Source organism: Gymnoscopelus braueri (assembly GCF_963280865.1).
Source record: "Gymnoscopelus braueri genome assembly, chromosome: 17".
NCBI classification, from domain to species: Eukaryota; Metazoa; Chordata; class Actinopteri; order Myctophiformes; family Myctophidae; genus Gymnoscopelus; species Gymnoscopelus braueri.
In genome coordinates this window covers 14,134,659-14,153,872 of record NC_137617.1, presented here as the reverse complement: position 1 = coordinate 14,153,872, position 19,214 = coordinate 14,134,659, and the positions used below count along the sequence as shown (strand labels likewise).

Below are 19,214 nucleotides of genomic sequence, written 5' to 3'. Positions count from 1 at the left end.
AAAACATGACGCAATGCATTGTGAGCTCGTAGATCTCCTATTTTCGCAGAATGTTCGCCTACCGTACTTTGACATTCCCAGTGTAGGGTCACCAGGGTTCACGTGGTTAAAAAAAGCATACATATCTGAATTCCTGTTCTTTATCTTTATTTTTACTGCATCCACACTGACTGTGAACTCTGGGCAAAGCAATGTGGTTGGTTTATGCATGTACATGGGCTGCTGATTTATAGTGGGGGACAGCAGAAAACAAATCCCCATCGCCAGCCAGGAGCTAAATCACTCAGTCTGTCGCATAAAGAATTCACAAAGTGGCCACAAAGTGTTCTGCATCAACTTTGACGGTAGGACAAGGAGAATATAGCTTGCATGACGACAGACTTCTCATCAAGTTTGGGGACAAGTAATTTACATGCACACGGGTCAATGCTTTTGTGTGCTCGTAAAAGTATTTGTGGAACCATATCTGTCTGTTCTTATTTGCCTGGCAAACAATTCAGGCTTGACAGATTGTCAAATTAAGTGGATTATTTTGAATGATGGCTGTTAAGTTTAACTTCATTCTCATGGTCTCCATTATTCAGCCAATTAGATTCACAATTCTTTGTCCTGTGAGGATTTGTATGATCTCCATGACCACTGATAACGAAAAAAGTAATGGTTAGATGGTGGGCGTATTTGTACCAGGTAGCAAATCACATTCCACTCGTCTCCCATATCTATAGTCTCATGGCAGACGTCTATTATGAAACCCTACTGTGTTCTGGGTCACCAGGATCCGAGTTGAGAACTACAAAAGTGTGCTCCTCGGAGCAAAGGTCTCCCTCCAGGCCGGGTTGCCTACCCAGGGCCCGCAAACTTGGCAGTCATAGCCAATTAGAATGGGATCTGAAACATCTGACTCATACATGTCAGATGTTACATGACCCCAGAGATATTGTGTACCGATTTGTGTGAGTTTTGGACAAAATCTGTAGGAGTAGTTAGCAAAAAGTTTTTTGAAGAAAACACTTTTTCCAAAACTGAATCGGCCTGTTATAGCGCCACCATGAGGCCGATTAGAAAAATGTAGGGTGGCATTTCTTCCATGGCCTAGTGGGGCTGTGCCGCGTTCATGATTTGAGGCCCTATGTACAAAGCGGGCCACTCCTGCAAACTTTGGAAGCCAGTCTTAGCCAATCAGGATGGAATATGAAAAATCGGACAGATTGATCACATGACTATACAGTGTGTACCGATTTGTTGATGTTTGTACAAAATCTGTAGGAGTAATATCCAAAAATCAACCTCCTGGTGGCGCAATAACAGGCCGATGTGAAAAATTGGGGGCAGCGGTTCTGCTCTGTCCTCCAGGGAGTGTGTCAGTGTGTGCACAGTTTCACGCTGATCGGTCCAACGGTGCCAGAGATTAGCTGTACACAGACAGACGCACACGCACAAGGACGGACAGGGGCGAAAACGTTGTCTCGGCCACGACTTCGGCCAGGAGGAGACAATTATTGTTTTAGATTTCACCATTATCTACAATGTAACCTGTACAACCAGAGGAGGGCGCCGTTGGGATGTTTGGTGTGGTCTGGACAGTTGAGCATGCCAGTTATTTTAGTAACTGCTACTAGTACACACTGTCATCATGTCACAGACTTTGTGGTTAAACCCATGAACCCTATAGCATCCCTATTATGGGCATGTCATAATATGACATTTGCTGAAAATAGGCGAACATTCACTGAAAGTAGCTGGGATTTGGTGTTGAGGGGGAAAAGGAGGGGGCCAAGTACGGACCCATGGGAGACCTCAGTCAACACAGTGCATAGGTTTTAAGTAGTTATGTGCCTTGCCCAAGAGTACATTGAATATGGTACTTGTTAGATGATGGGAGAAAGACTTTTGGTTAACTTACTACAGAGCCATTTTTAATTAAAATGAGCATGGGGAACTTCCAGTTATTCAATATTTCCTCTCCCATACGCCTAAAACCTAATGTGATCATTAATGTGCGATTTCCATTTCAGCATCTCAGCTGCCTTCATCAGGGTTGCCCACATCATATCTAACTTAATAGTCTATTATCTCTGAAGGCGTTGTTTGGAACAGGATGCAAGACGATTACCATAGTTAGAATGCCAGTCAGAGAGAGAGAGAGAGAGAGAGAGAGAGAGAGAGAGAGAGAGAGCGAGAGAGCGAGAGAGAGAGAGAGAGAGGGGTCTTTGCCTTTCCTGTTGTGAGTTCCTCAGAAATGTGAGTTCCTCAGAAATGTGTGGGGAGAGAGAGAGAAGTCGTTGCCTTTCCTGTTGTGAGTTCCCCAGAAATGTGTGGATTTTTACGTGGATGAAGATAATTCATTCTCCTGGTTGTCAGTGACTAATAACAGTATTATTTGTATCTAGTTTATTTCTCCTCGATTGCTTGGCTCTGTGCGATTATTTTACTTTTATTTAAAGGTAGGGTAAGTGATATTTTTGGGTTAAAACAAAAAGTATTTTGTTAAAAGGTTAAAGCACTATATTCTGATAGTAATCATTGCTATAGAGTGTTTGTTCAGTAACAGGAGTCTCCCCGTCTCTCCAGCTCTTTAATAAACAGAAAATACATTTTCTGGTAGGTGTCAAAATCTCAGCCAATCAGGAGAAAGTACCCATTTTTAAGCTTCATTTTTATAGTGTTCCTGTTCAAATTTTGCCTGCTCATTTCTTAGTGTCATCTCTTCCAATTTCACTTGTTTAATCTATATTCTGATTGAGTTCTCTATCCTGATTGGATAAAATTGGAAATGAAACTGAAACTGAAACGAAAATGCATTTTCTGTTTTATAAAGAGCTGGAGAGACATGGAGACTCCTTATATGGACAGGACACTCTATAGTAACGAGCACTATCAGAACATAGACCCATTTTGCAATTATTTGAATAATTGCAAATCACTTACCCTACCTTTAACACTCGTTATATAGCCTGCATTGTTTGAAGTGGTTATGTTTATAGTTTGTGTTTGCTTTTGGCCATTACATGTACCGATATAGGTTTATTTATGTACTGTATGTTGGGTTTGACATCTTGCCTCATGTTTCCTCCCCCCTCCTTAACTGCCTACCAGTGACTGGTCTGTGACTGGCCCTGCCCTCATAAAACACCTTATGATGAGATGCAACTGTAATACAGTAGATTTTCTGGTGTGAGTGTGGACCTGCTCTCCCATGTATCGGGCAAGGTCTTGACAGCAGGAATGACCCAGCCTTTAAACTGTTAGTCTGCATCCTGATCCTATAAATTCTCCACACTTTGATGCAGGTTCCCTCTAGTCTGCAAAGGTTCAGAGCTGGCCTACTGTAAAGTCGGACAGTGCATGAGGGTTTTCTCACACTTGTTGAGCTCTATATATGCACACATTCCAGGTTGCTGCATCATTCATTCATTCATTCATTTATTCACAAATACATTAAATAATTGCAACAATTGTCATTGTCAAGTAATATGATGTCACAAAGTGCTGTCAGTTCCTCATTACGTTTGAGCCCTTGCACCTCCTGGCTGCACTCATGCATTTACAGTATATTGAACATGCAGGGGACGTTAAGCAAAGTCTGTGAGGGTTCAGTGCTTGAGACAAGGGCGGATATACATTTATATTGACTGCTATGTTGCAACACAAGATGCTTCTGAGAAATCTTAGTTCCCCCTCCCCCTTATGTGGTAGGTATTTAGCTTGAAGTAGGCCTACTTTTGGAGCACGAGCCTCCTCAAATGACCACAGAAAACAATCTGCACTTTCCTACATAGCTGAATGCATGGTAAGGGACCACATGCGATACCTTCACGGACCACCTGCGGTCCACGGAGCACCAGTTGAAAACCCCTGGGTTAGACAAACAGTCATTAAACACACCTGTGCGTGCATGCACACTATTTGCACCCTGATGAAGGCCACCCAGCTGCAACACATTTGCACACTAATTTAACCTTTAGGCATTAGAGTTTTGTAAGAAAAGAGATGCCTGTTTGACTTGATTTTCTCTTTGAGTTATCTAGGCCTAAATGTTTTCTAAAGAGCACTGCTCCCCTAGGCTATACTGTACAAAACATTGAAACCTAAGCAGTGGTTTGTTCTTCTTCCATTATAGCAATTTTTTTTGTGTTTGAAGAGGCTATGTATTCAACAAAATATGAGTTTTCTTCATGTCCAAGAGTAGAGGTAGGTGGAATGCAGGTCTGCCAGCTGTAAATAATCGTCCTTTTATCGTTGGAGGCTCCATTAATCACCATGTTGTTTCAATCGGGGAACATTTGTAGGCCCAAGTGAACTGAACTGTATGTGTACCAGCATCATCAGGGCTTCCAACATATGGGACCATTTAGTGTACTAAGCCCTGGCGCACTCTGTTCTCCCTCATGTACTCCCACTGGCCGCCTTTGAGTGAAATATGTCCACTGCCAAAATGGGGTGTAATAATTCATGACATTTATTTTTGCTATTATTGTATCCTCCAGAGCAGTCAGTATGTTTGTTTTGTAGCCAAGTACCACATGAGACACCATGGGAAGCATTTGATCTTTGTTTGCATAGCTAATCATTTTCACAACGTACACATTTCCTACTGCTTTTATGTAGGCCATGCAATGTGCCATAATGCACTGTTAAGGTTGTCATTTGTATCTTCTTTGTACAATTGCCAATATGGCTTCCATCTACCTGATGGCTGAGGTTTGTACTGGTACATTGGCTAATGAACACAGAAATGTGATTGATATGGTAGCATTACTGTAGTTCTTTACTGGTCCCATAACTGGGAATTCCTTTTTATTTTTTCTTAAACCAAAGAAAATAAACAAATCAATTGACAGAAGTTAACAAATGAGTCACATATGGTACAGAGTATTCACAATGGCTCATACTGTTCACAGAAGGATATTGTTGTATAAACAATAGCATGTCTGGGCCCAGTTTGCACTATGAGAAGAGAAAATATCAGTGTCTCTGGCTAACAAAGGGATCACATACAGTAGAACAAAAGGTCACCTAACGCACCTTAGAGCCACACCCAAGCCATAATGAATCCAATACCAGGAATGGTATTAAATTAAAAAACGTGTCTTGTAGTAACCTTTCCTGACTACATGGTTATACCTCTACTGCGGTAAAATAACCCTTGACCAGGTTTTTTTTAATAAAAGTTTAAGCCATTAGTACTTTCCTCATTTTGTCAGGAGCCAAATCAAACACAAAGTTGCCCTACTTGTTCGTCTTGATTCCTGTGAGGTCATATATCTACCGGGATGTCAGACTCCTGTTGTGACTTGTGTACACGACTTAAACAGTGTGTGTCGACTGTGGCTTGTGTCAGACGGTGACAGGTGCCAAAGTGAAGTTTGGTGACCATGCTGTGCTGAAAGCAGAAGTATTCTTTTTGAAGTGTCTCCAGGTAAGAACAATCTTTTCATCCAAATGCATTTCCATGGACCTATGTTTATTTAATTTCTGGTTCATGACTTTTGTTTTCTCTGGTTTGTTGCATTCCTCATCTTACTCATTGTGTCCTCTCTGTCCATCTCTCTCATCTCTCTCCCACACACTTCCTGCTATCTCTCTATCTTTTTCACACACACACATGTTCTCTGTTTCGCTTGTCTCTCCCTCCCTCGATTCAGCTCACAGAGGGACGGGGCCGGGAGGCCTGCCTTTCTAATTGGCCCCTCTGATAAAGCTGGCTGTTTCCTGTACAGCAGGGTTGAGTGGGCTGTGAATGAGAATGCCCTGCTCTGTTAGCAGCTCAGAGGATGTGTGACTAGAAACACAGGGGAATGTCTGGCACAACAGACCCTTAACAGAGACTGAGAGAGGCTAGAAAAAAGAATAAACAGATCAGAGAGACCAAAAAAAGAAATGACATTGCAGTGACTGTTTGATACAATGCCATTGTTTTGCTGTAGTTTCTTCTAAGGATGGACAAGGGCAGTAGCAACTCCAAGACATTTGTGTCCACTTTCCATTTCGACCTGAAGCCCACCAGGAGTGTGGAGAAGAGCAAGAAGAACGGACTGGACACCAAGGAGAAGATGCCTGTTAAAGGCAGCAAGCTGGGATTCTCCCCTTCAACAGGTAACCAGAAGGATGGGCAAGTGGGACTGACTGTTATAGTCAGTGGTGGAAGAAGTACTGTACTCGTACCACAATGTAGAAATACTTTTTTACAAGTTAAAGTCCGGTATTAAAAATGTACTTGGGTAAAAGTACAAAAGTATTGGCATCAAAATATACTTAAAGTACCAAAGTAAAAGTAGTCATTATGCAGACTGTCTCATTTCACAAGTTTTAAAAATGTGTACAAATCTTTTGAAAATAGCAGATGGGGCTGGAGTGGTTAATGCATGTTTTGTACCAATAATCAAAATCCACAAAGTAACTAGTAACTCAAATTGTTAAATAATTATAATGGAGTAAAAAGTACAATATTTGCCTCTGAGGTGGAGTAGAAGTATTGGAAATACCCCAGTAAAGTAAAAAAAGACTTCAAAATTGTACTTAAGTACAGTACTCGAGTACATGTACTTCGTTACTTTCCACCACTGGTTATAGTCTTATGGAATTAAGTGTCACACCATGCTTCATTATAACAAAAACAATATTTGCATGCATATTTACATAGTTGAGAAGCTCTTCTGCCGGCCAACTCTTTCCATTGTTTACACATGTATCACAGGGGAAATGGGTACTAAATCAGTGTGTTGTGATTTAGTAATGCTCTGTTGTGATCCTAAAAGCTCTTCCTCTATTGAGGTGGTGACGGGTCATTCAGTTGAATTATCTCCTCTGTAAGCGAGCAGTGAGCTTGAAGAACAAGATCACACCAAGGCTACTACGATGTAGTGAAGTTTATTAAACACACTGTAGAACATTGCACAAGCTATATTATGTGACCGGAATATGTGTATGGCTAATACAGAAGTCCAGGTTGGGATAGGAATAGTTAGAAAACCTGATGATATAGAAACAGTGGCATGCAGTTTCTTGATGAAAGAGTAAGGGCACATGGCGTCAGAAAAACATACCTGTATCTATATGCTTACACAGCTTAGGAGTGAGTAAGTATACTTATCTGTATGTTTACACAGCTTAGGAGTGAGTAAGTATAGTCATCTATATGCTTACATAGCTTAAGAGTGATTAAGTATCGTTAAAAGATTATGTACAGATACTGGGACGTTGGTCAAACCAATTGTGCATATTGCAACACAGTATGTTAAATCCCATCCCACAATTTGTGTTTTTTTTAATTATATATTTGTATGAGGGTGAAGCAAAGACCATTCTTTGGCCCTCAGGTACATCAAGAGTTGTACAGTAGAGAAACTTTGCGTGGGCATAGGTTGAATACTTCTACTTAATACTACTTAAATTAGATTAGCTGCCCATTCAGTGAGTTCCCCGAGGCTATGTTTCTACCAAAGGATGTTTAGGGTGTAACTATCTGCAAAGCATCTGATTATCAAAGACAGTTGATTCTTGTTCTCTTTTTTTTGTAACCGCAGAGCTCTCAGATAGAGAACAGTTTTTCCTCTGGCATTTGGCTCTCATTAAGTTGTGCCATGTAAACTTTTACCACATTCCTCCCCCACCTCACCACACCCACCCCTGCACATAGGACAGCACAGCTGGTCTGTTTCCTGACAGTTACCTTCCGTATAAATGGATTATTATTTTTTTGCACAGCCCACGCCAACAAACACACTGTTATGAAGGCAACCTTTCACATGGATGACGAGAAATGTAGACACAGACAGACAGGTGTTAGTTTGCTCTGATTGACATGTCCTGATACTGACGGGTAGGTAGGATCTTGTCAAGGCTTGAAGCCTCACAGAAGATTATTTCTGTGAGGACCAGTTGGTGTGTACAGTACAACCACATGATGACAATATCCTGGGTTTAAAGGATGTGTCACATGTCTATAATTGCTTGCTATTGCTTCGCTATTTGTCTACAGGTACATATCAAAGCATTTTATCTGTTTCGCTTGTCTCTCTCCCTCCCTCGATTCAGCTCACAGAGGGACGGGGCCGGGAGGCATGCCTTTCTAATTGGCCCCTCTGATAAAGCTGTCCGTTTCCTGTACAGCAGGGTTTTAAGCAGGTTTTAAATGCATTTACCTCACCCTTTATTACATTCCTATATATATATTCAGATATATAAATATTTTATTCAGCTCATGATCTGCCTGGATCTTTTCATTCATAAATCTTTTCATTCATTTCCTTCTACATAGTTGAGAGCAGACGATGCATGGTACATAATGTTAATCATCGTCTTACCATTGTGTTGCCAGGAAATGCTTAGGGGTTGACTTCCTGTGGTCTTCCTTAGCAGGGGGCTTCTGAGGGCTGGGTGGCTGTTTGTGTGAAATCTAAAGGCAATACAGGACAGTTGGCCATTAGATTGGAGAGCTGCACTCTCTATGTACACTGGGTTTCCCCTACAGCTGAGTAATCAGGATTGACTCGTTTGCTGACAGGAAGTTTTGACTCATTTCCCTTAGTAAACATGTATTTTTGATGTGTATTTTTACAGCTTAGATATATAAAGTGTTGGCCATGTCATTCAGACCAGGTGTTTTCTATTACAACTAAACATGGCTATTTTGATGTGGTTGGTTAGATCTCTGTTTAATCTGTTCAAATTAAAGACCCTTGGCCTTTATCTGTCCACAGAAACCAGCTCCGAAGGAAAAAACTCCACCAGCAAAGGTTAGTTGAACCACGTCATGTTGATAGACACATGCTTCTCAGTATCCTAACTACAATCAAAAAATAATAGTGTGTTTCACATAACAATGCTTGTTTTTGTTCCTAGTTGACACATGCTTGCACACATAGTAAATACTCACAGCACACGTACAAAAAAGACCACCAGTTAAACAGCAACTTGGCATTTAACATTATATCTGCTGTATTCACTGCATCTGCCTTTCCTCAGGACCACCTGTGCAGTTTGTGGACCCTCCAGGGAAGGTGGAGGTTACGGTGGGTGACCAGGCCAGACTCCATTGTGTGTTCAGCAGCAGCAGTGACCCAGTGGCCTGCTGCTGGATTCACAACAGAGACAAGGTGAGCAGTGTGGCGTTTTTATTCATTTGATTTAGTCCACTATTTTTCACCACATTGTTAGACATCCTAGTAACTGGCAACTAGTGCATAACTCTGCATGAGCTGCATGATTAAGGCCAAATGATCGCCTCAATTAATTTTTACTTAAATGTTGCACTTGGGTGGTGCAGAAGTTAAATTCCTGCTTGGGGTTTGAAATGGAATCCTCTGCGGTGCCTCTGGATTGGCTGGGCATCCATATAAACAAAGATTGATGGTGTTCACTGGAGGAAGGCCACGCAGGGAGGGTGATCTCTTATCGCCGCGCTAGTGACTTCTACAGGTTGGTCAGGGTACCTGTTCAGAGAGGTAGGAGGAATGTAGGGTGTTCTCCGCATGCGTTACGTCCTCCCAGTAAAACTCCAGTCCTCACTGTCGGGTGAAAAGGAGCAGCCTTGACAGCACGTGTATCAGAGGAGACTTCGTGGATGCTCTCCTCATGACCAAACTGTCTGAGTTAGCAGTGACACGTAGGGCTGGTAACTTTGCTCAGAAATGATATTCGAATATTGGTCTTAAAAATGGGCAGATATTCGAATATATTCGAAGATTAGTATAATTATAAAAAAAATATCTACAAAAAAATTACCTAACCCTACACTAGAACACATTGGAATGTGGAATTGTCTGTCTTCCATCTGCAGGTGGTGGTGGACGGTCCTCGGACCCGTGTCAGCAGCAGCGCCACAGAGAGCAGTGTGGAGATCGGCCAGGCATGTCCAGAAGACGCAGGCTCCTACACCGTCGTGGTGCGAAACCGAAGGGGCTCGGTCCAGCATACGGTCTCCCTCAACGTCATAGGTGAGACCAGTGTTTCCCAAAGGGTGCGCCTTGGGATTTTGTGACAATCATACATTATTGCAATATACAACCAGTGGTGGTAAAAGTACTCAAATGTTTTACTTAAGTAAAAGTGTCAATACTGCAATGTAGAAGTACTGTTACAAGTAAAAGTCAGAAATTCAAAATTAAAAGAAAAAGTACAAAAGTATTGGTATCAAAATGTACTTAAAGTAAAAGTACTAGAATGTTTGAAAATAGCAGATCTACAAGCTCGAGCTTGTAGATCGGCTATTTTCAAATAGGTATAAAATAGGGCTGAAGTGGTTATGTTTTATAATGTAATAATTTATATCTGCAAAGTAACTAAAGTTTTCAAATAATTGTAGTGGAGTAAAAGTACAATATTTGCCTCTGAAATGTAGTGGAGTAGAAGTAAAAGTATTGAAAATTGGAAATACTCCAGTAAAGTACAAATATCTCAAAATTGTACTTAAGTACAGAAACTATGAGCTGAGATAAGATAGGCTGGAAGGTCAGGAAGGGTACTCAGGCTGTCTATCTTTAAACTGGTCTTCTCTCATCTTCCCATACATCTGAAAGAAGAAGTGTCCCTTTTCTCTCATCATACCAATTATGGGCATACTCCATCAACATAAAATGCCTAGTATCCAGCCATACACTGGATGGAATGTAGGAATGTACTGTTAGGTCCAGCATGTTCTGAATCTCTAATGGTACACATGAAACTCGAAATATCAAGACTCAAATATGTTCAGGACACTGCTCTATGAAAGTACATGCTGCTCCAGTTAGCAACGATTTTATTGTAATGTAGTTGGTTGTTATTCGTATTTACATATCTATATTATTCAACATATTTGTACCAGTGTTTATTATGTCATGCACTGCAGAGCTTTTGAGATTCTGGGCTTGTGTTTTAGCATGTGTGCGTCCAAACTAAGCCCCAAATTTCTCCTCAGACCGTCCCCACCCCCCAGCGTCCCACCCTGTTGTCTCCCAGCTGTCCCCTGACTCCCTGGTCTTGTCCTGGTCGGGACCCACCTACGACGGAGGCAGCGCCATCTTGGGCTACGTGGTGGAGATCAAGGACGACGGTACCGACGAGGCCGGGAGCTGGACAGAAGTCACCGCTCACTGCAAGAACACTTCCTATAAGGTCCGCTCAGGGCTGGATCCTCAGGGGAAGTACCGCTTCCGGGTCAGGGCCTTCAACGCTGCGGGGGTCGGCGAGCCAAGTGAGGAGTCTTCCTGTGTCAAGATGTCCACTGCAGGTTGGTCATCTTTCTTTTTAAAAAACTTTACAAGTGAGGGCTTGAAGTAGAGCCTGAATTTGAGTGCAGACATTGATGATACAGATTTTGTATTTTTACTTCACTTCATTCCGATGTTGCATTTGTATTTAAAGGAGAGCAGAAAGAGGAGATCCAGTCATATGTGACGATAACCATTGACACCGCACACAGCGCCAAGGACCACTACAATGTGCACGAGAAGCTGGGAACGTAAGTACAGATTGTGTAGGTGAAAGTCTCAAATGTTTACGCATACTGTACCTAAGGGATTTCATCTCATTGACTGAATTTGTGGTATTCGTCGCCTCGTTGATAGGTGATAGAAACTACAGGGATGTGCAACACAGTCATGCAGCATAAACCTATAACACCACAACTACACAGGAAATCCTTAGAGTTCCTTTTGGTTACATTTGTGCACTCTTGTTTGGTGTTAAATTAACCCTGAAGATCTTACTGAATATATATATATATATATATATATATATATATATATATATATATATATATATATATATATATATATATATATATATATATATATATATATATATATATATATATATATATATATATATATATATATATATATATATATATGGGGTGGGACGATATATCGCGATAATTTCTCCCGCGATAAATTATCGATATACTCCCGAAAAATATCGATATAAAAAGAAAAAGGTTTTTTTTTTTTTGTTTTGTTTTTTTGTGATACGTTGTTCTTCCTACTCTGTATTTGTGTAATGATGATTTTGAACTGTTTGGTGCTATTTTATGTATATGAATACAAGGACTATCGTGATGTATCGTTGGTGAAGTTTCATGCAATATATCGTGATATCGCAATATATCGATATTTTCAGATATCGTGATATATCGTTGGTGAAATTTCTTGCAATATATATCGAATATCGTGATATCGCAATATATCGAACATCGTCGAATATCGTGATATATATTGTTATCGTGGGCCTAATATCGTGATATATATCGTATCGTGAGGTACCCATATCGTCCCACCCCTAATAAATATATATATATATATATATATATATATATATATATATATATATATATATATATATATATATATATATATATATATATATATATATATATATATATATATATAAATAAAATATAATGACACTTTGGGGAACTACCGATTTAGAAGGCATTTGTAGTATCGGCCTCAGATCTTAATGGGTTTAACTAGTGGAGCCTCCAGGATGCCTCATTGCTTGTGCTCTCTTTTTTGCATAAATCAAAAATTCCAGAGGGAAGTTTGGCCAGGTGTTCAGACTGTCCCACAAGGAGACCGGCCAGGTGTGTGCGGGGAAGTTCTACCGAGGCCGCACCTCCAAGGACAGGGCGGTGGCGCGCCAGGAGATGGAGCTGATGAACTCTCTCCATCACCCCAAACTGTGCCAGTGTCTGGCCGCCTACGACACGCGCGCTGAGATGGTCATGGTCCTGGAGTTGTGAGTATATATCCAAAGTGGAACGGAACAGAGAAAGGCTTCATAATGGGAGTGCATTGTTGAAGTTTACTGAATTACATTGCAGAATGCCTTTTTTGCTGGCTCACAAAAAAGCGGGTCCATTTTCAAAAAAACGTTGGAATATTTTTGAAACATTTTAACACTCTATTACGGGGATCAGTTGGCACAAAATATTTTCAGATGGGGGTCCGCAGTCAAAAACATATTTATTTGGGGGTCCTTTACATGAAAATATTTGAGAACCACTGCTCCAAAGTAACTTTAAATAACCATGCCGATAACCAAGATGACACGTAATGTTTTCTCACGGCATGTGGCCTGTGTGTCTGTGTGTTGTGTGCATGCAGCATCGCGGGCGGGGAGCTGTTCGAACGCATCCTGGATGACGACTTTGAGCACACGGAGCCCACCAGTGCGCGCTACATGCAGCAGCTCCTGGAGGGGTTGCAGTACGTTCACAAGCAGAACATCGTGCACATGGACCTCAAGCCGGAGAACATCGTCTGCGTGGACACCACCGGAACGCGCATCAAGATCATCGACTTCGGCTTGGCTAGAAAGCTGGGTTAGTTTAAGTTGCTGTAGGATTTGTTTGGCTGGGGCAGAGGTGTGCTATCATTGGTTGTAGTCAGTGTTAATACAAAATCACATGGCGTACACTACTGTAGTAACTGTACCATATTTTACTCTATGATGGCTTCTTTTTTTTTCCTTTTTTTGTTTTCTCCTCCCCCATGTAAAGCTTATTTGGGTACTATATACATTTTTGTAATTATTATTATTATATTTACATATACATTATCCCCTTCTTCCAGAGCCTGGTAAAACCTTGAAAAGCATGGAGGGGACCGCAGAGTTTGTGGCTCCTGAAGTCATTAACTTTGAGCCTGTTGGTTTGGAGTCTGACTTGTGGAGCATTGGAGTTATCTGTTTTATTCTGTAAGTAAAACCTCAAACTGTTCTGTCCTGTAGCTGTTGTCACAGTAAAAAGAAAAGAATGCTGTGCCAAAAATAAATAAATGTGGCTCTAAATAAAAGCATTGATCTTTATCGCCATCTGCTGGTGTTTCTAGCCATTAACGAGACACTTGCAGTGCTCCACAGTGGCACCAAGTTCTTACAAAGAAAATGTACTTCTACACAGCTGTTGTTGCCAATAATGTGTTTTCTAAATAAACATTCCAGGTTAAGTTATGGCTAGAAGTATTATTTATTGTATATTTTAATTTGACAGGTATAGCCAAACCTTATACCGTATAGGTTTGTAATACACGGCTACATAAATGTATTTAGGCACTGTCTGCTACACCACCTTCAACTCTATCCATGTTCACTGTCTTTTGTCTAGCTTTTAGGGGTGAAACAATTAATCTAAACATTGATTCAAATGATCAGTTAAGTGATGTACAGTATCATACAATTTATAATCTGTGCTATTCATGTAAGCTTTTCTTTTTAACTGCTGGGTAAATGTTAATCAATTTCAAGATGTCTTAGGTTCAAATGTTTAACTTTATTATACTATGGTCTAAATTAAATCTAATATATTGACAGATAAATGGATTATAAAAACATTAATTGCAGCCCTAAAACAACTTAATTAATTCTGGTGACATAAGACTATAATATATTTCCACTTGCCTGAATGTCTGCGTATGTTCTCCAATGTAATATTACAGTGTCCTGTTGCTACAGTCATAGACTGTACCTTGTCATTACTAGTCTTGTGTCAGTTTTTGTTCTATTGCAACATCACCAGATGCCACACAACATTGCATGTGTTTTGACTCATTTTTTTTAAACTTGTTTCCTGACGCAGGCTTAGTGGTGAGTCTCCATTCCAGGGGAACAGTGATGCAGAGACACTGGCACTGGTGACAGCTGGCTCTTATGAGTTTGATGAGGAAAGCTTTGAGGACATCTCTGAAGAGGCGAAGGACTTCATCAGCTCCCTGCTGAAGAAAGACCCCAGGTTTGACTTCTTAAGTGAATGGCATCTGCTGTTTCATATTCTCCATCAGTTGGTTCTTGGAACTAAACTACTGCTGCTTATTATGGTGTATTTGCAATCTGTCCAGCTGAATTGAACCGCCCACCTAATTATTACTAAAAGACCTACCACCATAATGTCAATGAATGTCCTGTTGCTTGCTGAAAAATATAATTTTCAAGCTACAGTAGTTACTATTCTCAGGTGAGATTTTGTAACTTCATAGAAGAGACAGCAATGTGGCACTGTGATGAGTAAAATGTATAACACAGGGAAGCAGAAAAATCATGGGTTTGTGTCCAAAATAATAATAATATCTAGAAAAAGTCTCCGCCAGGTCAGAGATCGGCCTCATGGTGGCGCTATAACAGGCCCATGTGAAAAATGTGAAAAAGAGGTGAGGGCAGAGGTTTGGAATTGGCATCCAGGGGGAGTGTGTGCAAAGTTTCGTTGCGATCAGGCCAACAGTGCCGGAGATTAGCTGTTCACACTCACAGACAGAAGGATGGACGGACAGGGTGCAAAACATACTCTCTCACCATGCCTTTCGCCTGGCGGAGACGATGATGATAATAATAATGACTTGTGATCCAACCATGTGTTCCACTGTGGTGCTCCAGATCCAGGCTGTCCTGTGATGAGGCGTTGGCCCACCCATGGCTGGTCTCTTTCACCCCTCTGAACCGCAGACCCACCAAGTCCCTCAACAAGGAGAAGATACGAAGATTCCTGGTCAAGCGCAAGTGGAAGGTAACGCACACACACACGGCTCTGTAACTGTTCATGTGAAACAGTCACCATAATCTTACTCAACAATATGACCAGATTGCTTCTCTATCAGTGTGTTAAAGGGATAGTTCACCCCCAAAATGATTTTTTTCCTATCGATTACTCACCCCATGGAGACTTGAATTCATGGATATTTTTTTGTTTTTGTCACATTCCTGAGCCATTTGATGACCGGCGGAAAGATGCTAATGTCTCTGGTAGGAGACGCAACGTTGACACTTTGAGTCTCCTACTTTGTGTCTCCTACCGGAGCCACCGCCGGTCATCAAATTATTGGCTTAGGAATGCAACAAAATACCCATGAATTCAAGTCTCCATGGGGTGAATAATTGATAGGAAAAAAAAGGGTTAACTATTCCTTTAAGATCCTCTTCTGTATGTGATTGAAGGATAAAAATCACTTTACACTATATAAACAATATTGTAAGTTACTGTTGGGAAATTTACTTTAAAAATGTATTGCTTTCAATTAAAAGGAATGTTGCATTACAATATGACTTTCTGCACCAAATAATACGTTAAACGTATTAATTTCACAAGTGTAAAATTATTAAGCATAATATTAAATGGAAGAGGGTAGGCTAAATGGAATATTGAAATGCTATTTTAGCAGCCTTCATGTCATAATGAGACTATTGGATATTTTCGAGCCATGTCATAGTCCCTTTAAAACTCAGGAGCACCCATTATCAGTGTATGGTAGATAAAAAAAATATATAGTAAGTCTAATAGCAAGTGAGAGACTAGATGCATTCATTCATTCATCATTAGTGTGAGGGGAATTTATTAGACGCTATAACGGATAATTTTTCTCAAAGCAATGAGTTACTTGATATACACTAGTAACTGTAATGACATTCCCCTATTTGTAAAAGTAATGCATTTTATTACTCATGAATGTTATATTATTATGTCATGCATTACACGTGACACTAAATATTAACATTGGTGCAGCCTTACCTTAAGAATTGTCATTTCCAGACTCACTGTTTTTCACACTGTTTACATGTTTTAATTGTAGAAAGCCGGCAAGGCTGTCCTGGCCCTAAAGCGGATGACTAACCTAACCAGCAAATCGGAGGATCCTGGCAGTCCTTCAGAGGGTATGACACACACTCACACTCACACTCACACATACTCACACAATCAGAGGCGCAGCTAAAAGAAAATTAGGGATGCACCGGGACCACTTTTTAGTCTTTAAAATGCACCAATTGCTTCAGTGTTTAGCTTTTCCTTGAAGTAGCATAAACATATTCTAAAATTATACTTCTGAAGTCAATCTTTACTTAGCAGATGCAGGCCTAGCAGTTGTTTAACAACCAAATGGCCAATTACAACATGCCTGTCCCTTTGGGTAATAGCCAGGACCTAAACAGCCGCCACGTCCCTACTGGGATTGATGTCTCTTAGAAACACACACCCTTCAGGTTATATGAATGATGTCACTTGTAAACACAGCTCTTTGTTAGTAGTTTTTACTAGTGGCAACAAGTTGCAAACTTCTACACTGTGCACCTTTTCTTGCCATCAGCCAGCTTCATGCCTGGTATCTCTGGCATGTTCCATGGCCCCTGTCTAGATCTCAACCCACTGAACACATTCTGTAATGCAGTGGTTCTCATACTTTTTCTTGCCAATGACCCCCAAATTGATACGTATTTGGCCACAGACCCCCATCTGAAAATGTTTTGTGCCAGGGACCCCCAGAAGAGAAGATTTGTTCAAATTCAGAATGTTTAGATATTTTCCAAAACATTTAGAAAATAGCAGATGTACAAGTGCACTGTGAGCTTGTAGATCTGCAATTTTTAAAGGGCCAACATATAAATGGATAAAGAGGCTACTTTTGCTGGGGACCCCCTGGAACCTCCCTGAAACCCCCCCCAGGACCCCTGGGGTCCCCACTTTGAGAACCCCTGCTGTAACGTCCTTCTTGAACTCGGGGCTCAGCTGTGTATGTCAGCTGGTGTATTTCATTGTACCAATCCTTTTTGTCATCTATAAAGTGTTTTATTGTAATCGTCAAACTATGTGTTGCTCAGAGACAGGCTGGAGCCCAGAGGCAGAGAGAGCCATCCAGTCACTGGGGGAGCAGTTCCAGAGCGAACCTCTCTTCCTGCAGCCCCTGAAAGACACCAAGCTGCCCAAGGGAGCTACTGCCCGGCTAACATGTCTGATCCAGGGTAGGATCCCGCCCATGTGTATAATGTAGCATCGTATTACCATATTATTCTACACCGACAATATCAAAAGCTAGGATTATATTTGCAGAAATAGACTTAAATGAGGGGCTCAATATCTGTTATGCTGGCTGGGTAAAATGCGACTATACTGTACATGTTGCGTCGTTTCAGTTCTGTTATGGATCAAATGCCACTCTGTACATCTAGCAACGTCTCAATTCTGGAAATCTGAGTCGACGGATAACATTGTCCAAAGGCCACACAGTGTTCACAGTTGAAACACGGTGTACTCTACCGTATCAGAGGAGAACTGATGGACATGACAGGTCAGCTCTCCTAGGCTCTGACAAAGTTGAGACAGTTTTTTTGGGTGGTCTATTCTTAACCACTTGAACCCTAGCATCCCTATTCTTGGGCAAATATTTTGTGAAAATGGCAGCTCTACAAGCTCAAAATACATCGCCATGCAATGTTAGCGTACAGTAGATCGACTATTTTCAGCAAAGAGATTTGGTGTAGAGGTAAATACTGCGCCAAATACTCAACTGCATCACAACTCGGTAGCAAATTTATACTCGGAAAGCTGACACAAGTGATTATCTTCTGCTCACTGCATTGTTTGTCATTGTGTGAACCTCTAGGCTACCCAGAGCCAGAGGTGCAATGGCTCCAGAACAAGGGCCCAGTGGACCAGTCGTCCAGGGTGACCGTGGAACGCCTCAAGGACGGACTCTGCACTCTGGTTCTCTCCGACCTGAGACCTGCCGACTCTGGAGTTTACGAGTGCAGGGCCACCAATGGCCTCGGGGGGGCGCTGTGCTCTGCTAAACTGACCGTGGGGTTGTAAGGATAAGTGACTGACTGGAAGTGGAACTGATGGGGATGATGATTTAGTTGGAAATATTACATGTCCACTCACTGGAAGGAGCTTTAATTCCAGTGTGTAGACATTATTATTTAATCTGTTCATGGGCTAATTATTTCATCCAGCACCTGGTCTGCATCAGCCTAGAATGTTTCTCTTCATTTAAAAACTGCGATTTTAAGATTTTAAGTTGGGCTGGGATAGGTTGTGAGCATAAACACGGACACACATTCACTACCTGGCTTTGATATAAGAAAAATGTTTAGACTGGATTTCTGCTCTCCTCGAGTCATAAGGTTGGAACACATTCACATGTCACCAGTTAAATAGAGCACTTTGCGTCTTTGTATTGTTTAGCTGCTGATGAATCTGATTATATTTTCACTTACACACGCACAAGAACACAATGGGTTCTGCTTTGTTTAACCACATGAACCCTAGCACCCCTATTCTGGTGGTGAATATTTGACAAATACCAGATCTACAAGCGCACAACGTGCTGCAGGCTTCTAGATTGTCTATTTTCGGTGAAATATTTGGTGTAGAGCAGAAAAAAGTGCCCTGTGGACCCTGGTCAACTAAGTAATTTATATGGGGTTTAACTACCTCTGTTTTAAGTCTGCATGTTTAACTTGTGTTGTTTAAT

General features: G+C 41.1%; 1 protein-coding gene across 1 annotated transcript; it reads left to right on the top strand.

Annotated features, from left to right (window-relative positions):
* Nucleotides 1-4,674: 4,674 nt before the first annotated feature.
* LOC308104977 (myosin light chain kinase, smooth muscle-like) lies at nucleotides 4,675-19,101 on the top strand (the record flags this gene model as incomplete). The annotated part of the gene is made up of 16 exons (XM_080455612.1): nucleotides 4,675-4,711; nucleotides 5,316-5,419; nucleotides 5,928-6,096; nucleotides 8,703-8,738; nucleotides 8,968-9,098; nucleotides 9,782-9,938; nucleotides 10,901-11,212; nucleotides 11,347-11,443; nucleotides 12,514-12,717; nucleotides 13,086-13,303; nucleotides 13,554-13,677; nucleotides 14,558-14,710; nucleotides 15,349-15,478; nucleotides 16,539-16,620; nucleotides 17,563-17,703; nucleotides 18,345-19,101. 16 exons carry the CDS (start codon nucleotides 4,675-4,677, stop codon nucleotides 18,548-18,550), a joined length of 2,301 nt encoding a protein of 766 aa, XP_080311738.1. The 3' UTR covers nucleotides 18,551-19,101.
* Nucleotides 19,102-19,214: the final 113 nt, after the last annotated feature.